The following is a 17,938-nucleotide window of genomic DNA, read 5'->3' on the forward strand; positions in this document are numbered from 1 at the left end:
ATGATTTCATATAGATAGCTAAGGATTCTGTTCTTAAACTAGAGAGACAGAACAGAGTACAAAAGATAAAAGATTTGAGGGTCACTTTGGGAATAAAGTGACTTTACCATGTAATATGGTGTGGGGGGTGGGGGAGGCAATATCCTTTATATTGTTCTCTATACCCTCGTGCTCAAAAATCTTCAGTGGCTGCCTTTTTTGCCTGTTGTCATTTGCCTGATATTCAAGGTCTTCCAGAGTCTGGTCCCAGCCTACCCTCCCTAACATTCCCTTCTACACCCTTTCTCATTCGGGCAAACCCGGGAAACGAGACTGGGAGGAAGAAACTGAAGGTGACAACAGTTAAGAGACTTGCCTAGGGTCATACAATTAGTGACTGGGACAGAATTCAAAGTTAGGGCTTAGCAAGGCCAAGTCTAGCAAACTGTCCACTATGCCACCTTCAAAGGTGTAGAAGAGGATAAGCAGAGAAGTTATAAAGTTAGGAAGACATTATGGTATCTCTGAAGCCTAGAGAAAGAAAGAAAATTCAGGGGAAGGTAGGAGCCACTGTATCAAAAGTTGATAACCTAAAGAAGCAACTTCAAAAGAGGGAATGAGGCAGATTGGAATATAAGGAGTTAAGAGAGAACAGGCAGCCATCTACTTTCAATATCAATTTTTTTTTGAGAAATTTGTCAGTGAAAGAGGGGAGAAATATGCAATAAAATGGTCAAGGGAAAACTTTTTTTTTTTAGACTTGGAAAAACTTGAGCATATTTTAAATCAGACAAGGGGTCAATGGAAAGGGGGAAATTAAAGATGCATGAGATAGAACTGGTTGGTGGAGGCAGAAAAGAATGGGTTCAAGGGAGGTAGAGGGACTAGCCTTAGTGAGGAGGGATATCTCTTGTTCTGTGGCCAAAGGGTAGTAGAACAGAGGCAGGTCACTTAGCTTGAGGAATGGAGGACTGAGGGAGCTCCTGTCCAGTGACTGAAATCTTTTCATTGAAGAGGGGGCTCGATTATTTGCAGTAAGTTCGGGCATAGGGCTATTGCTTGGGAAGAGTGGAAAGAGAGGGGAGCACCAAAGCTCCATAGCTGCTGTGGGGAAAGAAGTCTCATTCTAACTTGTATTGTAGTTGTATATGTTTCACACTGAACCGCAAACTTCCTGACAGCAAGAATCTTTTTCTGTCGTACTGATCTCTCTAGAGCCTTATAGTGGTAGGGGTATAATGAAGATGTATTGAATTGAATAGGTAAAGAGGATTGCCTGCATTTCATGTTTTCAGAGTATCTCACCATTCTTTTGGGTTCAACTTACAGAGAACTTTCATGTTACTACAGACATACATACACATATACATACACACACATTTAATGAACATAAGAAAAACAATCCTTTTTCTGTCATCATAGTAGTAGTTAAGAGAAGCAATTTATTGGGATATTTATTATCAATAGCATTAGTCATTTTACATGAAAATTGTGACATAAAAATAAAATGTATCACTTTCGATTCAACCAAATGACTTCTCCAATACAGAGATTAGATCTTAGCATATGTTGTAAGGAACACCATAATCCATGTAGGAAACACACCAAATTCTTAAATGTAGGAAATTTAATGCACACAATGGATTCAAATAACTAACCAAAGTTTCTATTTACTTTCCTCAATTAATTACGAATCATTTATAAAGTTTAAAATCCTAACAATATAAAGAATTATGTCAAAATGTTATCAATAATTAATTTATTTTGTATTGGACAGTTTCTTAGCCTACATTTCAGCAGGAGAGCGCTTGCTAAGGTGGGTTCATAAGACAAGCTGGGTTATAGATTTTCACAGTTTCATCCCAAGCACAGTCAGCTACCTAGAAAACACAAAGGTTAAAGTTAGCAGAAACATTTATGGAGATAAATTTATTTAGATATTTTGAAATGGCAGCAATACAGAAACCATTTCTGGTATCTATTTTTGTCAACAGCAATATCTTTGAATATAAAGAACAAAGAGATATTTAAAAAAAAGTCTTCCCCTCCCCACGTGAGTTTCAGATACACAAAATGCAGTTCACTACACAGATAGCTGGTCTAATCTATTAGAGTTCAAACAACTGATTGACAGAGCAGTATTTCTCAAGTACTTCCTATGTGCCAGGAACTATGTTAAGCGCTGGCAATACAAGGACAAACAACAAGCAGTCCTAATAAAGAAATGACCCATAACCAAGTGCTTCCTGACTGCCAAGAAAGTGTAGTTCGGTGGTTAAATTAATGATTTAACTTTATCTCAATTATGGCAAAGCCTCGCTTTTCTTTTTCAGCATGTCTAATCTAAGACAGATGACATATAAAGGAACAAAACATGCCTTGTTTCCTATACAGTCTGTTGGGCAGAAACACTAGGAAAGCCAGATGGCTCTCATTGTTCACCTTTCTGTTGTCTCTTCACAAAACCAAAAACACCTTTAGAATTTGCTTCTGCATTTTTGGTCCTATAGCTTTGGTGGAAAATATGCATTCTGTATTGTAGTTAGGATTACCTTCATTTTCCTAACACCATACTTGAACCAATGCATCTTCTTCTACTGCCTCATATTATATGTCCTTTTTTTTCCCTTGTGTTCTTGGAACTGTGGTCATCTGTGCTTTATATTTATTCTACTAAATAAACAATTTATCTCCCCTCTCTTCTAATATATCTCTTTGTATTCACAGTACAGAGCTTATGATATTTAGTTAACACTGTGACCATGCTTAATGTGTTACATAAAATATGTGTTTATATGTTACATGTACTATATAAAATATTATATGATATTTTACTATGTGCGTAACATATGCACTGTTCTCTGTTCCTGGAATATTTTATCTTCAACAAGAAGTAGTGTCATAAAAGCTTAAAGTTACATGGAGGATGTCTCAGCTGTGACAAATCTTATCATTTCCCTGTTACAGCTTCAGAAATCAAAAACCCATTTAATTTAATAGAAATACGTTGAGAGGAATATGATATTAAACCAATAGCTTCCACTGATTACAGAATCTAGACTTCAGATACCATCCACATCAATATTCTCATTTTACAAAGGAAATTTAGGCCCAGATGAGTTAAATTGTCAATAAAATAGAAAACAGACTCAGAGTCAAGACTAGAAGGTCTCTTGAGTCCCATACCAGTTGCCTTTATTCTTATAAAAAGGGGGGTTGTCTTTTAAAAAAGACAAATTGGCACCTGCTGTTTAGAGAACTCATCATAACCTATTTTCCTAGCCACAAGCTATGGAAATCACAGCTACTTATCTCTGTGCTTTATGCATGCTTTTCTTGTCCTTTCCCTATATACATGACATTAATCATTATTATTTTACTAAGGAGGTGAGAAACTGAGGCATAGTATATAAATTACTCATCCAAGATTACTCAGAAATTCAAGTCTCTGATTCCTGTTTCAGTGCCTTGTACAAAGTAAATATTTGTTTGCTGAATGAATGAATTCAATAGTCCACCTTCTAGCTTCTTATATTAAGAAAAATCAATAATTAGGGAAATTTGTTAACACCCATAAAGCCCTTGTAACATATTACTGTGAATGGACCATTCAAAATGAATGTAAATAACCTACAAAATTTAGCAGGATTTCACTACAATTCTTCTAATGGTGCTACAACTTTCTCATGAGAAAAAAGGTACTTGAAATCACACTGTCCGATATCAGTACCTGAACTGAACAGATTATAGCAGCTAAACAATAAATATCACTCTAAGTTTTCTGGTATCGAATGTGATAAGGTAGAAATCTGGGTTACAAAGTTGTTTTCTGTGGAAAGAAAATATAAAAAATTATTTGCAGTGACCATGTTTTTCCTGCAAGTGACCATAAAAGGTAATTTATTATATGGACCTATTTAAGGGTTTTGAATGACTTTGGTGAACAATATCATAAGACCTATTCAAAAAAAAGAAAAACAACTAATTTTTTGAAAGAGAGGGGGAAAAGCAGTTCAAAACTAACCATGGAACTGAGACTGATGGTATATGCAATATTCTATACCGATAATCCCCTGATCTCTACAAAGAAGGGAAATAGGTTTATTTTCCTATATATTTTTCTTTGGGGCCTGGTCAAGCTCTATTTTTAACCAAAGATACAGAAACACCATTCAACTAAATAGTTCTCAAATTTACTAGAGGCAACTAAATGGCATAGTGGATAGAGCACTGGACCTGGAGTCAGAAAGACCACAGTTTAAATTCTACCTCAGACACTATGTAGCTCTGTGCATGTCACAACCTCTTTCTGCCTCAATTTTCTAAACTGTAAAATAGGGATCATAATAGCACCTATGTGACAGGTTTGTTGTGGTGATCAAATGAGATACACACATTGAGCACTTACTAAATGATTGTTCCCTTCTTTTTTATTAGAAAGTCCTCTAGTTTATTTACTTATCTTTTACAGATGGTGCTTGCTCTTGGTCTTAGATATCACTTATCATATTAAGGAAAAATTTATTTCAATTTTTACTAATTTTTTAAAAAAGGAATAGAAATTGTGTTTTGTCAAAATGTATTGATAATAATCACATGACTTGTTATTCTTGTTATTAATGTGTTATTAATATTAATATTAATAATTATGTTTGTAGTTTTCTGAATATTATATCAGCACAGCATTCCTTGTTTAAATCCAGCCTAGTCATAGTGTACAATTGTAATTTGTTGCTGTAGTCTCCTCGATAATATTTTATTAAATATTTTTTCATCAGTATTCACGAAGATATTTAAAATCATAAAATAAAGCCATAGATTTCTTTCTCTGTTCTGACTTTCCTAGTTTTGATGTCTGTGGCCAGAATGGCCTTTGTTTTCTTTGAGTGACTCAGCTCACCTCATTGAGCCTCGCTGGGCGCTGGGGCTTCTCTTCCGGGGCAGGAAGCCCAGCGACCATGCCTGGGAACAGAGAACTTCCTGTGTGATGAATCATGGGGCTGGCTGAGGGGAGGTGTTGACTCCAGATTCATGCCCTATTGGGTGTTAACCTAATCTACGCTAGGGGGAGGGGCCAACTCAAGAACCAATTGGCCCTGGTCATTCAGGCGGCGCTTGATGATGTCAAAAACTCTATAAGAGGGGAGAGGACAGCTTGAAGAGCCCTTTTTTCTTTCCCGGTTGGCATGGGAGCAGCAGCGAGCGTGACTCTGGGCCAGCCCTTGCTCTCGGGCCAAGCCCAGATGTTGGTAACTATGAATTGTATTAGGTCTGTCTGTTGATATTCGTAATTGGTTTGTATTTTGGTTTTGAGGTTCGGGGTGTTAGTTTGTTTCCCCTGAACTAAATGAATGTTCTGAACCTCAGGGTGCTGGCTTTTTCCCCTGAAGTAAGTGAATGAAACTGTATTTGGTCTGTCTCTTGATGCTTGTCTCTTTGCTCCCCTGAACTATCTGAATGCTGAGTGAATGTTGGCATTTTCCCCTGAACTAAATGAATGTTGTCTGTATGCTAACTGAATGCTGGATTAAAGTAAGCTGGTCAACCCCTTCACCATGCTTTCCTTGTTTAAGCAGATAAAAAGAACCTGTGCTTTCCCAGAAGCCTCCTGCCTGCTGGCAGCCTCCTGGGTACTGGCTGTGGGGGGGATCTTATGCCCCCACAGGAGCTGCTAGCCAGATTGTTAATACAATGTGAAGAACATATTTGTATCACAGAAGAAATCTGGCAGGCTTCATCTTTTCCTATTTTTTTTTCAAACAAACAAATTTCCAACAAAATTGGAATTGTTTTTTAAAGTGTTTGAAAGAATTCACAAGTAAATCCAAATGGTCCTGGGGATTTAGTCTTTGGAAGTTCATTTATGGCTTCCTGAATTTCTTTTTCTAAGATTAGGCAAAATTCTTTATTTCTTGTTCAAATAAGCTGAGCATTTAACAATATTAATATTCATCTATTTCATTCAGATCATTGGTTTTATTGGTATATAATTAGGTAAAATAGTTCCAAATAATTTCTTTTATTTCTTTGTGAATTTACCATTTTCATTTTTGATACTTGTAATTTGGTTTTCTTCTTTTTTGTGTATTTTGTTGGCTTAAAAAAACACATAGCTTTATTAATTCAATGGTGGGGGTTTTGTTTTTGTTATACTTTCAATTTTGCTAATTTTTTCCTTGATTTGCATAATTCCTATTTTGGCATTTAATTGGCAGCTTTAAATTTGCTGGTTTTCTAGTTTTTTTTTAAAGTTCCATTCACAATTTATTAATCTGCTGTTTCTCTCTTTCATTGATACAAGTATTTACATATATACATTTCATCTAAGGATTGTTTTAGTTGCATTCCAAAAATTTTGGTATATTATCACATAGTTGTTATTAATTTTAATGAAATTATTGATTATATCTGTGATTTATTCTTTGACCCACCCATTCTTTAGAATTAATTTAGTCTCCTATTAGCTTTAAAATTTTTTTAAATGCTTTTATTAATACATTCTTTCTTACACCATAATATTCAATCCAAGTATCCTTCTTTCTCCCCAAGAGCCATTCCATATAACAAACTTCTTTAGAGAGAAAAAAAATCAGCACAACTGACCAATACATTGAAACATACTGAAAATATGATCAATTTATAATCCCAGTAGACCTCCCACCTCCACAAAGTGGCAGGTTGGGGGGCGTCCTCTCATATTTCTTTATTTGAGTCCTGCTATATCGTTATAATTTTGTTACATTTCCTTTTGATTTTTTAATGTGTAACTGTGCTTTCCATTTACATTCTTGCAGTTACTGCATATATTATTTCCTTGGTTCTGCTTACTTCATTCTGCATTATTTCATATAGAACTTTCTATACTTTTCTGTATTTATTACACACATCATATCTGACAGCACAGATATTCCATTACATTCACATACCACAACTTATTTAGCTATCCCCCAATTAATGAACATCTACATTGTTTCCAATTCACAGGCATCCCAAAAAGTGAAACTATAAATATTTTGAAGGATATGGGGACTTTCTTCTTATTGATGGTTTCCCTGGAGCATAAGCCTACTAAGGGAGTCTGGTTCAAAGAATATAGACATTTTAGTCACCTTATTTGCATAATTCCAAATTGCTTTCCAAAATGGATGTACCATTCCACAGCTCCACCAACAATGTATTAGTGTACCTATCATTCCATAACCCCTCCAACATTGACATTTTTGCCAATTTGCAGGGTGTAAGGTGAAACCACAAGGTTGTTTGGATTTGCATTTCTCTGATTATTAGTGAATTATAGCATTATTCCACATGTTTGCAAATACCTTGCAATTCTTCTGACAACTATTCATACCCTTTAACCACTAATAGCTATTAGTCATATATCTATATGTCTATACGCATAGAGACGTATAGATATGCTTCTATCTATATGACTATAAATATCTATCTGCATCTATGTGCAATTAGACATATCTATATGACTATATACATCTATCTGTATCTCTATCAATTCTCAACTTTTGCAGTGGCAACATTCCTAGAAAATGGTATAAAAGTAAAAAATGCAAATGGTGATACACTGAACCTATGGGGAAAAGGAGGCTAGGTTCCCGCAACCACCAAAAACTGTAAGCTTTCTGAAAATACACTTTTCAGCATACAATTCTTTATAACAAAATACAAATTCTGATAATGTGTACTTTTCCTAATACAGTAATCATGAGATAACTTATAGAAAAAAGGCACCACTAGACAGGACAGGGAGGGGGAGGGGCTGTAATGTCAGAAGAACCCTGAGGTAAAAAAGGGAAAGGGGCAACCTGCCAGCACTAATCTCCCTTTCTGCTCTGTGGTTGAACTATGTCCCAATGAAAAACACATGCCAGGGTGGAGCCAAGAAAGCAGGGACATCCCTAAAGCTACCCCCCCAGATCCCTCCAAACACTCTGAACAAATTCTAGAACTGCAGAACCCACAAAATAGCAGAGGGAAGCAGGTCTCCAGCCCAGGACAGCCTGGATGGTCACAGGGTAAGGTCTATCGCCCATGGAGCTGGGAGTGGAGCAGAGCAGAGCCCAGCGTGAGCTGCGCCTGGACCAACCATACCGGGAGCTGGGTAGAACAGGCCCTAGCGCCCTGAATGAGTAAGCTGTGGCAGTTACCAGACTTCTCAACCCACAAACACCAAAGACAACAGAGAAGGTTAGTGGGAAAAGCTGTGGGGGACAGAGTGAAAGGAGTTCGAGGTTTGGCTACCGCCCGGGGGGCAACCAAGGTGATACAGCTCTGAGGCTGCTTACACAGCTATAGCTGCAGTTGCTTCTGGCCCCAGGCCCATCTGGTGGGAGGAAATAAGTGGAGGATCTGAGCAGGAGTGCAGAGCCAGCTTAGATCTGAGTCCGGTCCAGGTTGGTGGTTCTTGGGGGAGGAGAAGCGCTGGTGTGGCAGAGCTTGCTGTGTAGAAATAGCTCTGAAAACAACAGCACAGCCCCTCAAGCTTGGGACAAAGTACTCTATAATCTACAAGCAGTAATACCCTGGATGAAAAACTCAAGGGTCAAGCAAGTTGGCTGGGAACATGGCCAGGCAGCGAAAACGGACTCAAGATTCAGACTCAGACTTTGGAATCTTTCTTTGGTGACAAAGACCAAAGCATACAGCCAGAAGAAGTCAACAAAGTCAAAGAAAGAGCCTACATCAAAAGCCTCCAAGAAAAACATGAACTGGTCTCAGGCCATGGAAGAGCTCAAAAAGGATTTGGAAAAGCAAGTTAGAGAAGTAGAGGAAAAATTGGGAAGAGAAATGAGAGTGATGCCAGAAAAACATGAAAAACAAGTCAATGACTGGCTAAAGGAGACCCAAAAAAATACTGAAGAAAACAACACCTTTAAAAATAGACTAACTCAAATGGCAAAAGAGCTCCAAAAAGCCAATGAGGAGAAGAATGCCTTGAAAGGCAGAATTAGCCAAATAGAAAAGGAGGTCCAAAAGACCACTGAAGAAAATAACACCTTAAAAATTAGATTGGAGGGGGCAGCTAGGTGGCGCAGTGAGTAGAGCACCGGCCCTGGAGTCAGGACGACCTGAGTTCAAATCCAGCCTCAGACACTTGACACATGTACTAGCTGTGTGACCTTGGGCAAGTCACTTAACCCCCAATTGCCCTGCCAAAAAGCAAAAAAAAAAAAAAAAAATTAGATTGGAGCAAGTGGAAGCTAGTGACTTTATGAGAAATCAAGAAATTATAAAACAGAACCAAAGGAGTGAAAAAATGGAAGAAAATGTGAAATATTTCATTGGAAAAACCACTGACCTGGAAAATAGATCCAGGAGAGATAATTTTAAAATTATTGGACTACCTGAAAGCCATGATCAAAAAAGAGCCTAGATATCATCTTTCAAGAAATTATCAAGGAGAACTGCCCTGATATTCTAGGGCCAGAGGGTAAAATAGAAATTGAAAGAATTCACCAATTGCCTCCTCAAAAAGATCCCAGAAATAAAACTCTTAGGAATATTGTTGTCAAATTACAGAGCTCCCAGATCAAGGAGAAAATACTTAAAGCATCAAGAAAAAAACAATTTGAGTATTATGGAAACACAATCAGGATAACACAAGATCTAGCAGCTTCTACATTAAGGGATCAAAGGGCTTGGAATACGATATTCCGGAGGTCAGTGGCGCTAGGATTAAAACCAAGAATCACCTATCCAGCAAAACTGAATATCATGCTCCAAGGCAAAATATAGACTTTCAATAAAATAGAGGACTTTCAAACTTTCTCAGTGAAATGAGCAGAGCTGAATAAAAAATTTGACTTTCAAACATAAGAATCAAGAGAAGCATGAAAAGGTAAACAAGAAAGAAAAATCATAAGGGATTTACTAAAGCTAAACTGTTTTGTTTACATTCCTACATGTAAAGATGATGTTTATAATTCATGAGATCTCAGTATTAGGGAGGCTGAAGGGAATATACATACATATGTGTGTGTATATATATATGTATATGTATATATATATATATATATGTGTGTATATATGTATATATGTGTGTGTGTATATATATATATATAGAGACAAAGGGCACAGGGTGAGTTGAATATGAAGGGATGATATCTAAAAAAATAGAATCAAATTAAGGGATGAGAGAGGAATATACTGAGAGAGGGAGAAAGGGACAGATAGAATGGGGTAAATTATCTCACATAAAAGTGGCAAGAAAAAGCAGTTCTGTAGGAAGGGAAGAGGGGGCAGGTGAGGGGGAATGAGTGAATCTTGCTCTCATCAGATTTGACCTGAGGAGGGAATAACACACACACTCAATTGGGTATCTTACCCCACAGGAAAGAAGGAGGAATGAGATAAAAAAGGGGGATGATAGAAGGGAGGGCAGATAGGGGGAGGAGGTAATCAAAAGCAAACACTTTCAGAAAGGGACAGGGTCAAGGGAGAAAATTGAACAAAGGGAGATAGGATAGGAAGGAGCAAAATATAGTTAGTCTTTCACAACATGAATATTGTGGAAGGGTTTTACACAATGATATTCATGTGGCCTATGTTGAATTGCTTGTCTTCTTAGGAAGGGTGGGTGGGGAGGGAAGAGGGGAGAGAATTTGGAACTCAAAGTTTTAAAAACAGATGTTCAAAAAAAATTTTTTTTCATGCAACTACGAAATAAGATATACAGGCAATGGGGCATAGAAATTTACCTTGCCTTACAAGAAAGTAAGGGAAAAGGGGATGGGGGGGGGAGTGGGGTGACAGAAGGGAGGGCTGACTGGGGAACGGGGCAACCAAAATATATGCCATCTTGGAGTAGGGGGGAGGGTAGAAATGGGGACAAAATTTGTAATTCAAACTCTTGAGAAAATCAATGCTGAAAACTAAAAATATTAAATAAATTAAATAAATACATCAAAAAAAAACTCTTCTAAAAAAAAAACACATGCCACCATCTCATTTACTCACTGAGAAAATCAAATTGATTCTGATTCCATTTTGTGATTGGTGCTATTCTGTATCACCCCTAATATTATAAAACTGCCTAAGTCATGTTCCTTTGTCTCTGAGTTAAGTTCAGAAGTTCAGCTTTCCTCTCTGAGATAAGCAGTCCCTAAATCACCTTAATTCAAAGAAATGTATTGTCTCTACACATCTTACTATCCACGTACAATAAGGGAAATCTGCTATCTTTCCAACAGAAAAAAACAGCTGGGTGCCAGGAAGTCTGTTATCTCTGCAATGCTGGCTGTCCTTCAAGAAAGTCTGGACTGTAATCACTATGACTTTAACTAACCATGCAGGTAGACACCACCAATGAACTCTCCATAGTAAGAAGATGGAAAGAGGGTATGTTGCTTGTCTTGCATTCCTGACTTTCATCCATTCATATTGTTTTCCATCCTCTACGATACTTCACGTTTTGTAACCAATCATATTGTTTTATGTTTCCTGTTCTTTGTTCTTTTGTCCTTCTCAAAACTTTAAGAAGGCTAATAAGCTCCACCTCATGGTCTTTTGATTTACCGAGCTGTTGAGAGACCCCTTTCATTGGTAATTGCTAGCCTTACCAAAAAACTGAATATGCTCAGAACTTTGTGCATCAGTTTACCTTAATTTGAATCACAACATCACAAACTTAGCTGCTTTTCCATTCTTCCAATTTCCTCATTATGCTCCTGAGAGGTTAGTTCAGCACTTTCTAGAGCAGATTCACAAGCACTTTTTACAAATACTTTCCTTCTTTTTGCGGATATAACAAAGCATTGATTCATTAATACCAAATTCACAGCTGACAATGGCTGCAGACATTCCAGCAAAAGTTTAACTAACATTTATTTTCTCACTAAGCCACACCAAAGACTCTGCATGCTTGGGCTTAGGGCCCAAAGGGCTTGAACTACACTTTGGGGACATAATTATAACACGAAACTTTAGTTGTAAAGACAAACAGTGAAAATGTGCAATGAAAGGAAGCTCTTGAGTCTACAATGGTAGGGTCAACAAGACCAGTGATGTGCCTAGTAGGATCTCAGCCACTTCAGAAACTTGTATGTATTGCACCTCTCATTTTTTTCTATAATGAGCATGGCTGGGAATGAGTATAGTTGCTAGCGCAAAAGTGAAAATAAGGTTACTAACAAAATCAAATGAATGCTTGAAATTGAGGAAGTTAAATGAATGAATGTTGAGAATTGACTGTGTATATCTATATCTATATATACACATATGCATACACTGAACATACATACACACATAACGCACAAAAATTGTTTAGATATCTTGGATACCAAACCCTTATCAGAAAATCTAATTCAAAAGATGTTTTTTTCTAATCAACTACTTCTTTTCTTATCCTAGGTGCATTGATTCGTCTGTACTGAAGTTTTTCAGCTTCAAGTAAATAATCTATTTTATTCTTTCTAATTGCCTCTAAGTCGTTTGATTAATCTTATACTCATAGTTATGAGAAGTATATGATGTTTCACTTCTAATTTTTATATTATAATCATTTCTTTAGCAGCTCTTTATTGTATATAATATTATGATCTGTAAAAGTTGATTTCTTAACATTTCTGCTTTCTATATCTGTTTGGGAAGTCCTGTGCATGGGTCATGATGTATGCATGATACATGGGTCAATTTTTGTAAAGGTGCCACAAAGAGCTCAGATATAACTAGATATACTCCTTTCTAATCCCATTCAATGATCACCTATGGTCTATCACATCTAATTTTTCTAAAATTCTATTTAAGTCCTTTAAGTCTTTTCTGTTTATGTTTTTAGTTAGATTTGTCTAGGTCATGGAGGGGGTAAATTTAGGTCCTCTACTATTTTTACTATCTCTGCTATTTTACTGTTTATTCTCCCTGTAACTTATTTCACTTTTCCTTTAAGTATTTAAATCAGGGTTAGGGAACCTGTGACCTTCTAGGTCCTCAAGTGCAGCCCTTTGACTAAATCCAAACTTCACAGAACAAATACCCTTAATAAAATGATTTGTTCTGTAAAACTCTGATTCCATCAAAAGGCTGAACCCAAGGACCTAGAAGGCCACATGTGGCCTCGAGGCAGCGGGTTCCCCATCCCGATTTAGCTGCTATACCATTAAGTGCACGTGTTTAATAGTGATATTTATTAATTGTGTATGGTGTCTTTTAGCAAAATGTAGTTTCCCCATTTATCTCTCTTAAGTTTATTCCTGCTATTCCCGTGTCCAAGATCATTATTGCTCCCCACCTTTTTTTACTTCAGTTGCAGCATCATAGGTTTTGCTCCAGCCCCTTATTGGAATTCTGCACATCTTTCTGTTTAAGTACATACCTTGTAAACAAGCTACTCTTTGGATTCTGCTTTCCAATCCATTTTGCTATCCTCTTCTATTTTATGGGTGAGTTCATAAATAATTATTAATTGTGCATTTCCATATATCCTATTTTCTTATATTTCTTTCTCTTTTTTTTTCCTGCCTCCTTCCCAGAGCATGAGGAGAGAGGAGTGAGTTCAGCATCACTGCTATAGGCTTGGTGTAATCTTCTTCTGTAATCTGTATTTCTGTACTCAACTGGGTGTGTGTATTCTTCCCTCCTTGACCAGTTCAGATGAGACTGAAGTTCAAACGCTGTCCACTCCCCCCATCTTTTCCTCCACATTTGTAGAGATTTCTATTTGCACATCCAAATCATGTGCAATAATTTTCCCCATCCTTCCTTTCCTTTCCCCCTCCCTCTCTCCTCTTCCTCTCCCTTTCCATTTTAATTTTAAAATCATAAAAATATAATAAAACAGAACTACTTTCAGGCTCTCCTCCAATTGGACTTCCTCTCTGATCCTTGATAATGATACAAGTGTAAGGGAACATGTGTATCATCTCCCTACATTAGAATGTAAATAGTTTATCCTTATTTTAGTCCCTTATGATTGCTCCCTCATGTTTACCTCTTCATGTTTCTCTTGATTACTGTGTTGGCACTTCATTTCTATGCAGGTCTTGTCTTTTCATCAGAAATGCTTGGAAGTCCTTTATTTCACTGAAGTTCCATTTTTCCTCCTATAGGATCATGCTCAGTTTTCCTGGGTAAGTTATTCTTGTTTGTAAGCCCATAGGTTTTACATTCTGTAATACTGTACTACAAGCAACATACTCCTTAATAGTGGTGGCTTCATCTTGCACTATCTTGACTACGGCTCTTTGGTACCTGAATTCTTTCTTTTTGGCTGCTTGCAGAATTTTTTTCTTTGACTTGGAAGGTCTGGATTTTGGCTATAACATTACTGGGAGTCTTTATTTTTGGATTTAAGGAAGTGACCAGTGGATCCTATTTTCACTTTGCCCTCTGGTTTTAAGAGAACTGGACACCTTTGTTTCATTATTTCTTGGAATATGATTTGTAAGCTCTATTTTGGGGTCACGGCGTTCCAGTAGTCCAATGAGTCTTAAGAGTTTTCTCTCCTCTGTTTTCTAGGTCAGTTGTTTTTGCTATGAGATATCTTATGTTTTCTTCTATTTTTTTCCGACTTTTAATTGTTATCTCTTGATGTCTCATGGAATCTTTAGGTCTATTCTAATTTTCAGGGAGTTGTAAAGTTTGAGTAAAGGGTTTGGTGTTTTTTTTCCTCTTGTTCCAAGCTGTTAATTCTCTTTGAAATTCTTCTTTATCTCTCATTTCTTTTTACCATTTTTTTTCCTCTAGTGACCTGACTTGATTTTAAAAGTCAACTTTGACTCTTTAGAAAACAAATAAACTCTTGTCCACACTGTTTCTGCCTCAGTTTATCTTAGATCCATGACCTGGAAATGGTTAGTGGACAACACAATTCCCAGATGGCACCTGTTCTTGAAACCTGCACAAGTCTTGGGACCCCCTGAACAGATCTATAATCTTCATGCCTTGGTGCAGTTTCATGCTCCTGTCCAGTTCCCATTCCCAGTGTTCACAGACCTCTCTCTGTATCTCTGAATGCTGATCTCAACTGGAAATATGATTTGCTGTGATTTTTTTTCCCCTTGATTTCCCAATCAGAACTCAGTTTGGTACATTTTTTGAATCCTTGTGGAAGGCTCAACTGTACTTCCTGCTCCCCTGCCATCGTGGCTCTGCCTCCTCCTAAAATCTTCTTCTGATGCCACACTGTGGTATGAAGGTGACCTGTAATTCTCAAAAGATATGCCAACTGGAATGACAGCTTTGGTACATCTTACAAATCTGGAAAGGGACTGGGAGTCTCTTATTTGAGGCTGATCCCAGCTACCTTCAGAGTGACTCATCATTGGGGGTTAATTACCAGCTGAAGAACTTTTTCAACTACAAAAACTCATGAGGTTGTCTACCCAGCTGTGGAGAGATTATGATTTACAGTGGTTGACTGGGCACTCAAACTGATAAAACCATAGATTCTTTATCCTACGTTGATGATAAATTTCATTTTTCTACCAATTCAAGCTTTCTTCCTGATAATGGGTAAAAATACCCATTTTTTTATTCATGGATATCAAATTATTTGCTGTTTTGCTAGAATCTTCCTGGAGGCATGACAACTACCTGACAGTTGTCAATAATGGCAGACACCACAACCTGTACCTCATTAAGATAATTTATTACCTCAGGGACGGGAAGAAAATATAAGTATGTGAGATCCATTACCTGAGTAGGGTTATATAGACTTAAATCTAGCCCACACGTAAACTCTGTATGATGCTCCACTGTTTCTAGGAGAGGATCGGGATTCGAAAAATTCCAGAATCTGTTGACACAAACAAAAAAATGATTCATTTTTTAAAAAATTAACTTTTTTAAAAAAAATTACTCCAAGCAATATGGATTATTAACAAGAAAGACAAACGGTTCAAATACCTAATATGAAGAGAAGTACAAATTAAGACAATTCTGAGTTATACCCTTTAAATTGCCAAAGATTATATATGGAAAAAAAAAGTCAAAGCTAGCTTGACTATGAAGACACTATTGGTATAGCTATAAACAGTTCCAAACAATCTGGTTATCAACTTAAGGTTTCACAAGAAAAGTAACCAGACTGATTATGCTGGAATAGTTCTGCAATTCCTATTACCAGGGAAGCTTAGTCTCATAGATTTCTTGAGTTGCAGTGGACTAACCCAAGTAGGATGCAAAAAAAGTTCAGCATTAATATGGGGAATGCCTGAGACCCACCCAGGAGGGCTACCAGGTGAAGGAGAGGCAGAGCAGCCCAGGTCAAAAATGGGGCAGGTTGAAGCTCCCATACTAATCAGAGTGTGACAAACTAGATGAATCTTCAGGCTACACCTTCAGCCTGGGCAAGAGAGGAAGACTAATCTCAAAAATAAAACAAAACAAAAAAAGTGTTATCAAATACTCATCCTCTTTGACCCTGAGATCCCACTATAAAGTTTATACTCCAGAGGAGTAAATGCCAGAAAGAACGGTCCCATATGTCAAAAATTTTATAGCAGCAAAAACAACCCCAAAAACTAGAAACAAAGTAGGTGCCTAACAGAGAGATGAATGGCTACACACACTGTGGTACAAGAATATAATGGAATATTACTGAGTATAACAAATGGCAAATGCAAGGAATTCAGAAAAGAGAAGATTTGAACTGATGCAGAACAAGAAGGCAAAAACAGAACAATGTACAGAGTGATTACAATGACATGAATTTTTTTAAAAATACTAAAAACATTAAAATTCAGAATATATACAATGTCTAATTTTTTTATTCCAGAGAATGAAACATCTTTTCCTCTTTTTGTCATACAGGTGGGGGGGAGCCCTCTAGGCACAGACTGTTACATATGCTCTCATCATTTTCTCGAGTCTTAGTAATTAGCAAAACAATAAATCAAGGCCTTCTTTGTAGTATTTATTGATTTTAAAGGTGTAAATGGTCACCTTGTAATTTTAACAATGGTAAAAGCTGGCTCCAGCATATCCCTGAGTATCACCCAGTGATACTCTACATTCAACACTGTGACAGTCTACATTCAACACTGGTAGCCACAAGAAGTCAAGAAAACCAAAGAAAGTTAGTTTCTAGAACTCTGGATACATCCTCTGTGGCAGATTCACAAGAGAACAAGATGAGCAGGCATGGATGGATCGCAGTCTGCCTTTAAAGAGTTCATACATAGATATGATCACAAATCCATTTAAATTTTAAAGAAATCCTTCCAACTATGGATTACTACACAACTGCCAAGCTGAAAGTTTAAATGAGTTTTATTATTTATCATCTGAAGTTTAAAATGTAATTTTTACTAAGATTTTCAAATTCAATAATATCCAAAACAATTCTCATTTTACAAATTAGGAAGCACAGACAGAGAGGCTCAGCAACTAGCTTAAGGTAACAGTTTGTTGCAGAGTTGAGAGTAGACGCAAAGTCTACAATTCTCTTAATTATAAACTAATGCCTACCCAAAGTATTAGTCTGTAAAACATGCCCATTCTCTTTTACCTTTAAAAATACCTGAGAATATCCTCTAAGGTGGTAGTTGTAATTTTTAGTTTTTTAGGAGCTGTGATGGGGTATGAATGTACAAGAATATATCTGTGAGATGTGTGAGTTCTGTTTTTACCTTTTTGGTAGCTGAGAAAAAATATAAGTTTCCACAACTAAGAAATATGAGTTACACTACAAAAACTTCAAAGACCCTTTCCAGTTTAAAATTTTACGATTTTAAATAAAACATTAATGCATTTGCACCAGACTGCAACTTCCTTGGGGATAACGACCATGTCTTACTCATTCACTCTGTAATACCCATAACACTGAGCATATAGTAAATACTCAGTATGTACATTTAAAATAATATCTAATAAATGAATTTCTTAAGGATTGGCATAAAACCTCATTTAATTTTTATTTCTCCAGATATGGAATTTTTTTCAAAAATAATCTTTTCTCTCTGAATTTTTGTTTAATCATAAAATTATCTTTTTGAGACAATACTTT

At 36.7% G+C, this 17,938-nt stretch overlaps 1 protein-coding gene across 1 annotated transcript in view; it reads right to left on the reverse strand.

The window, feature by feature from the left end:
* Positions 1-1,384: 1,384 nt before the first annotated feature.
* PEX7 (peroxisomal biogenesis factor 7) overlaps positions 1,385-17,938 on the reverse strand; it is an 86,347-nt gene continuing 69,793 nt past the window's right edge. The window contains exons 9-10 of the mRNA XM_036765805.1: positions 15,628-15,727; positions 1,385-1,859 (exon numbers count right to left, since the gene is read on the reverse strand). Coding sequence (XP_036621700.1) covers positions 1,791-1,859; positions 15,628-15,727 — 169 coding nt within the window. The 3' untranslated portion in view covers positions 1,385-1,790. The remainder of the gene's footprint in view (positions 1,860-15,627; positions 15,728-17,938) is intronic.

Source organism: Trichosurus vulpecula, chromosome 7 (genome assembly GCF_011100635.1).
Source record: "Trichosurus vulpecula isolate mTriVul1 chromosome 7, mTriVul1.pri, whole genome shotgun sequence".
Classification (NCBI taxonomy): Eukaryota; Metazoa; Chordata; class Mammalia; order Diprotodontia; family Phalangeridae; genus Trichosurus; species Trichosurus vulpecula.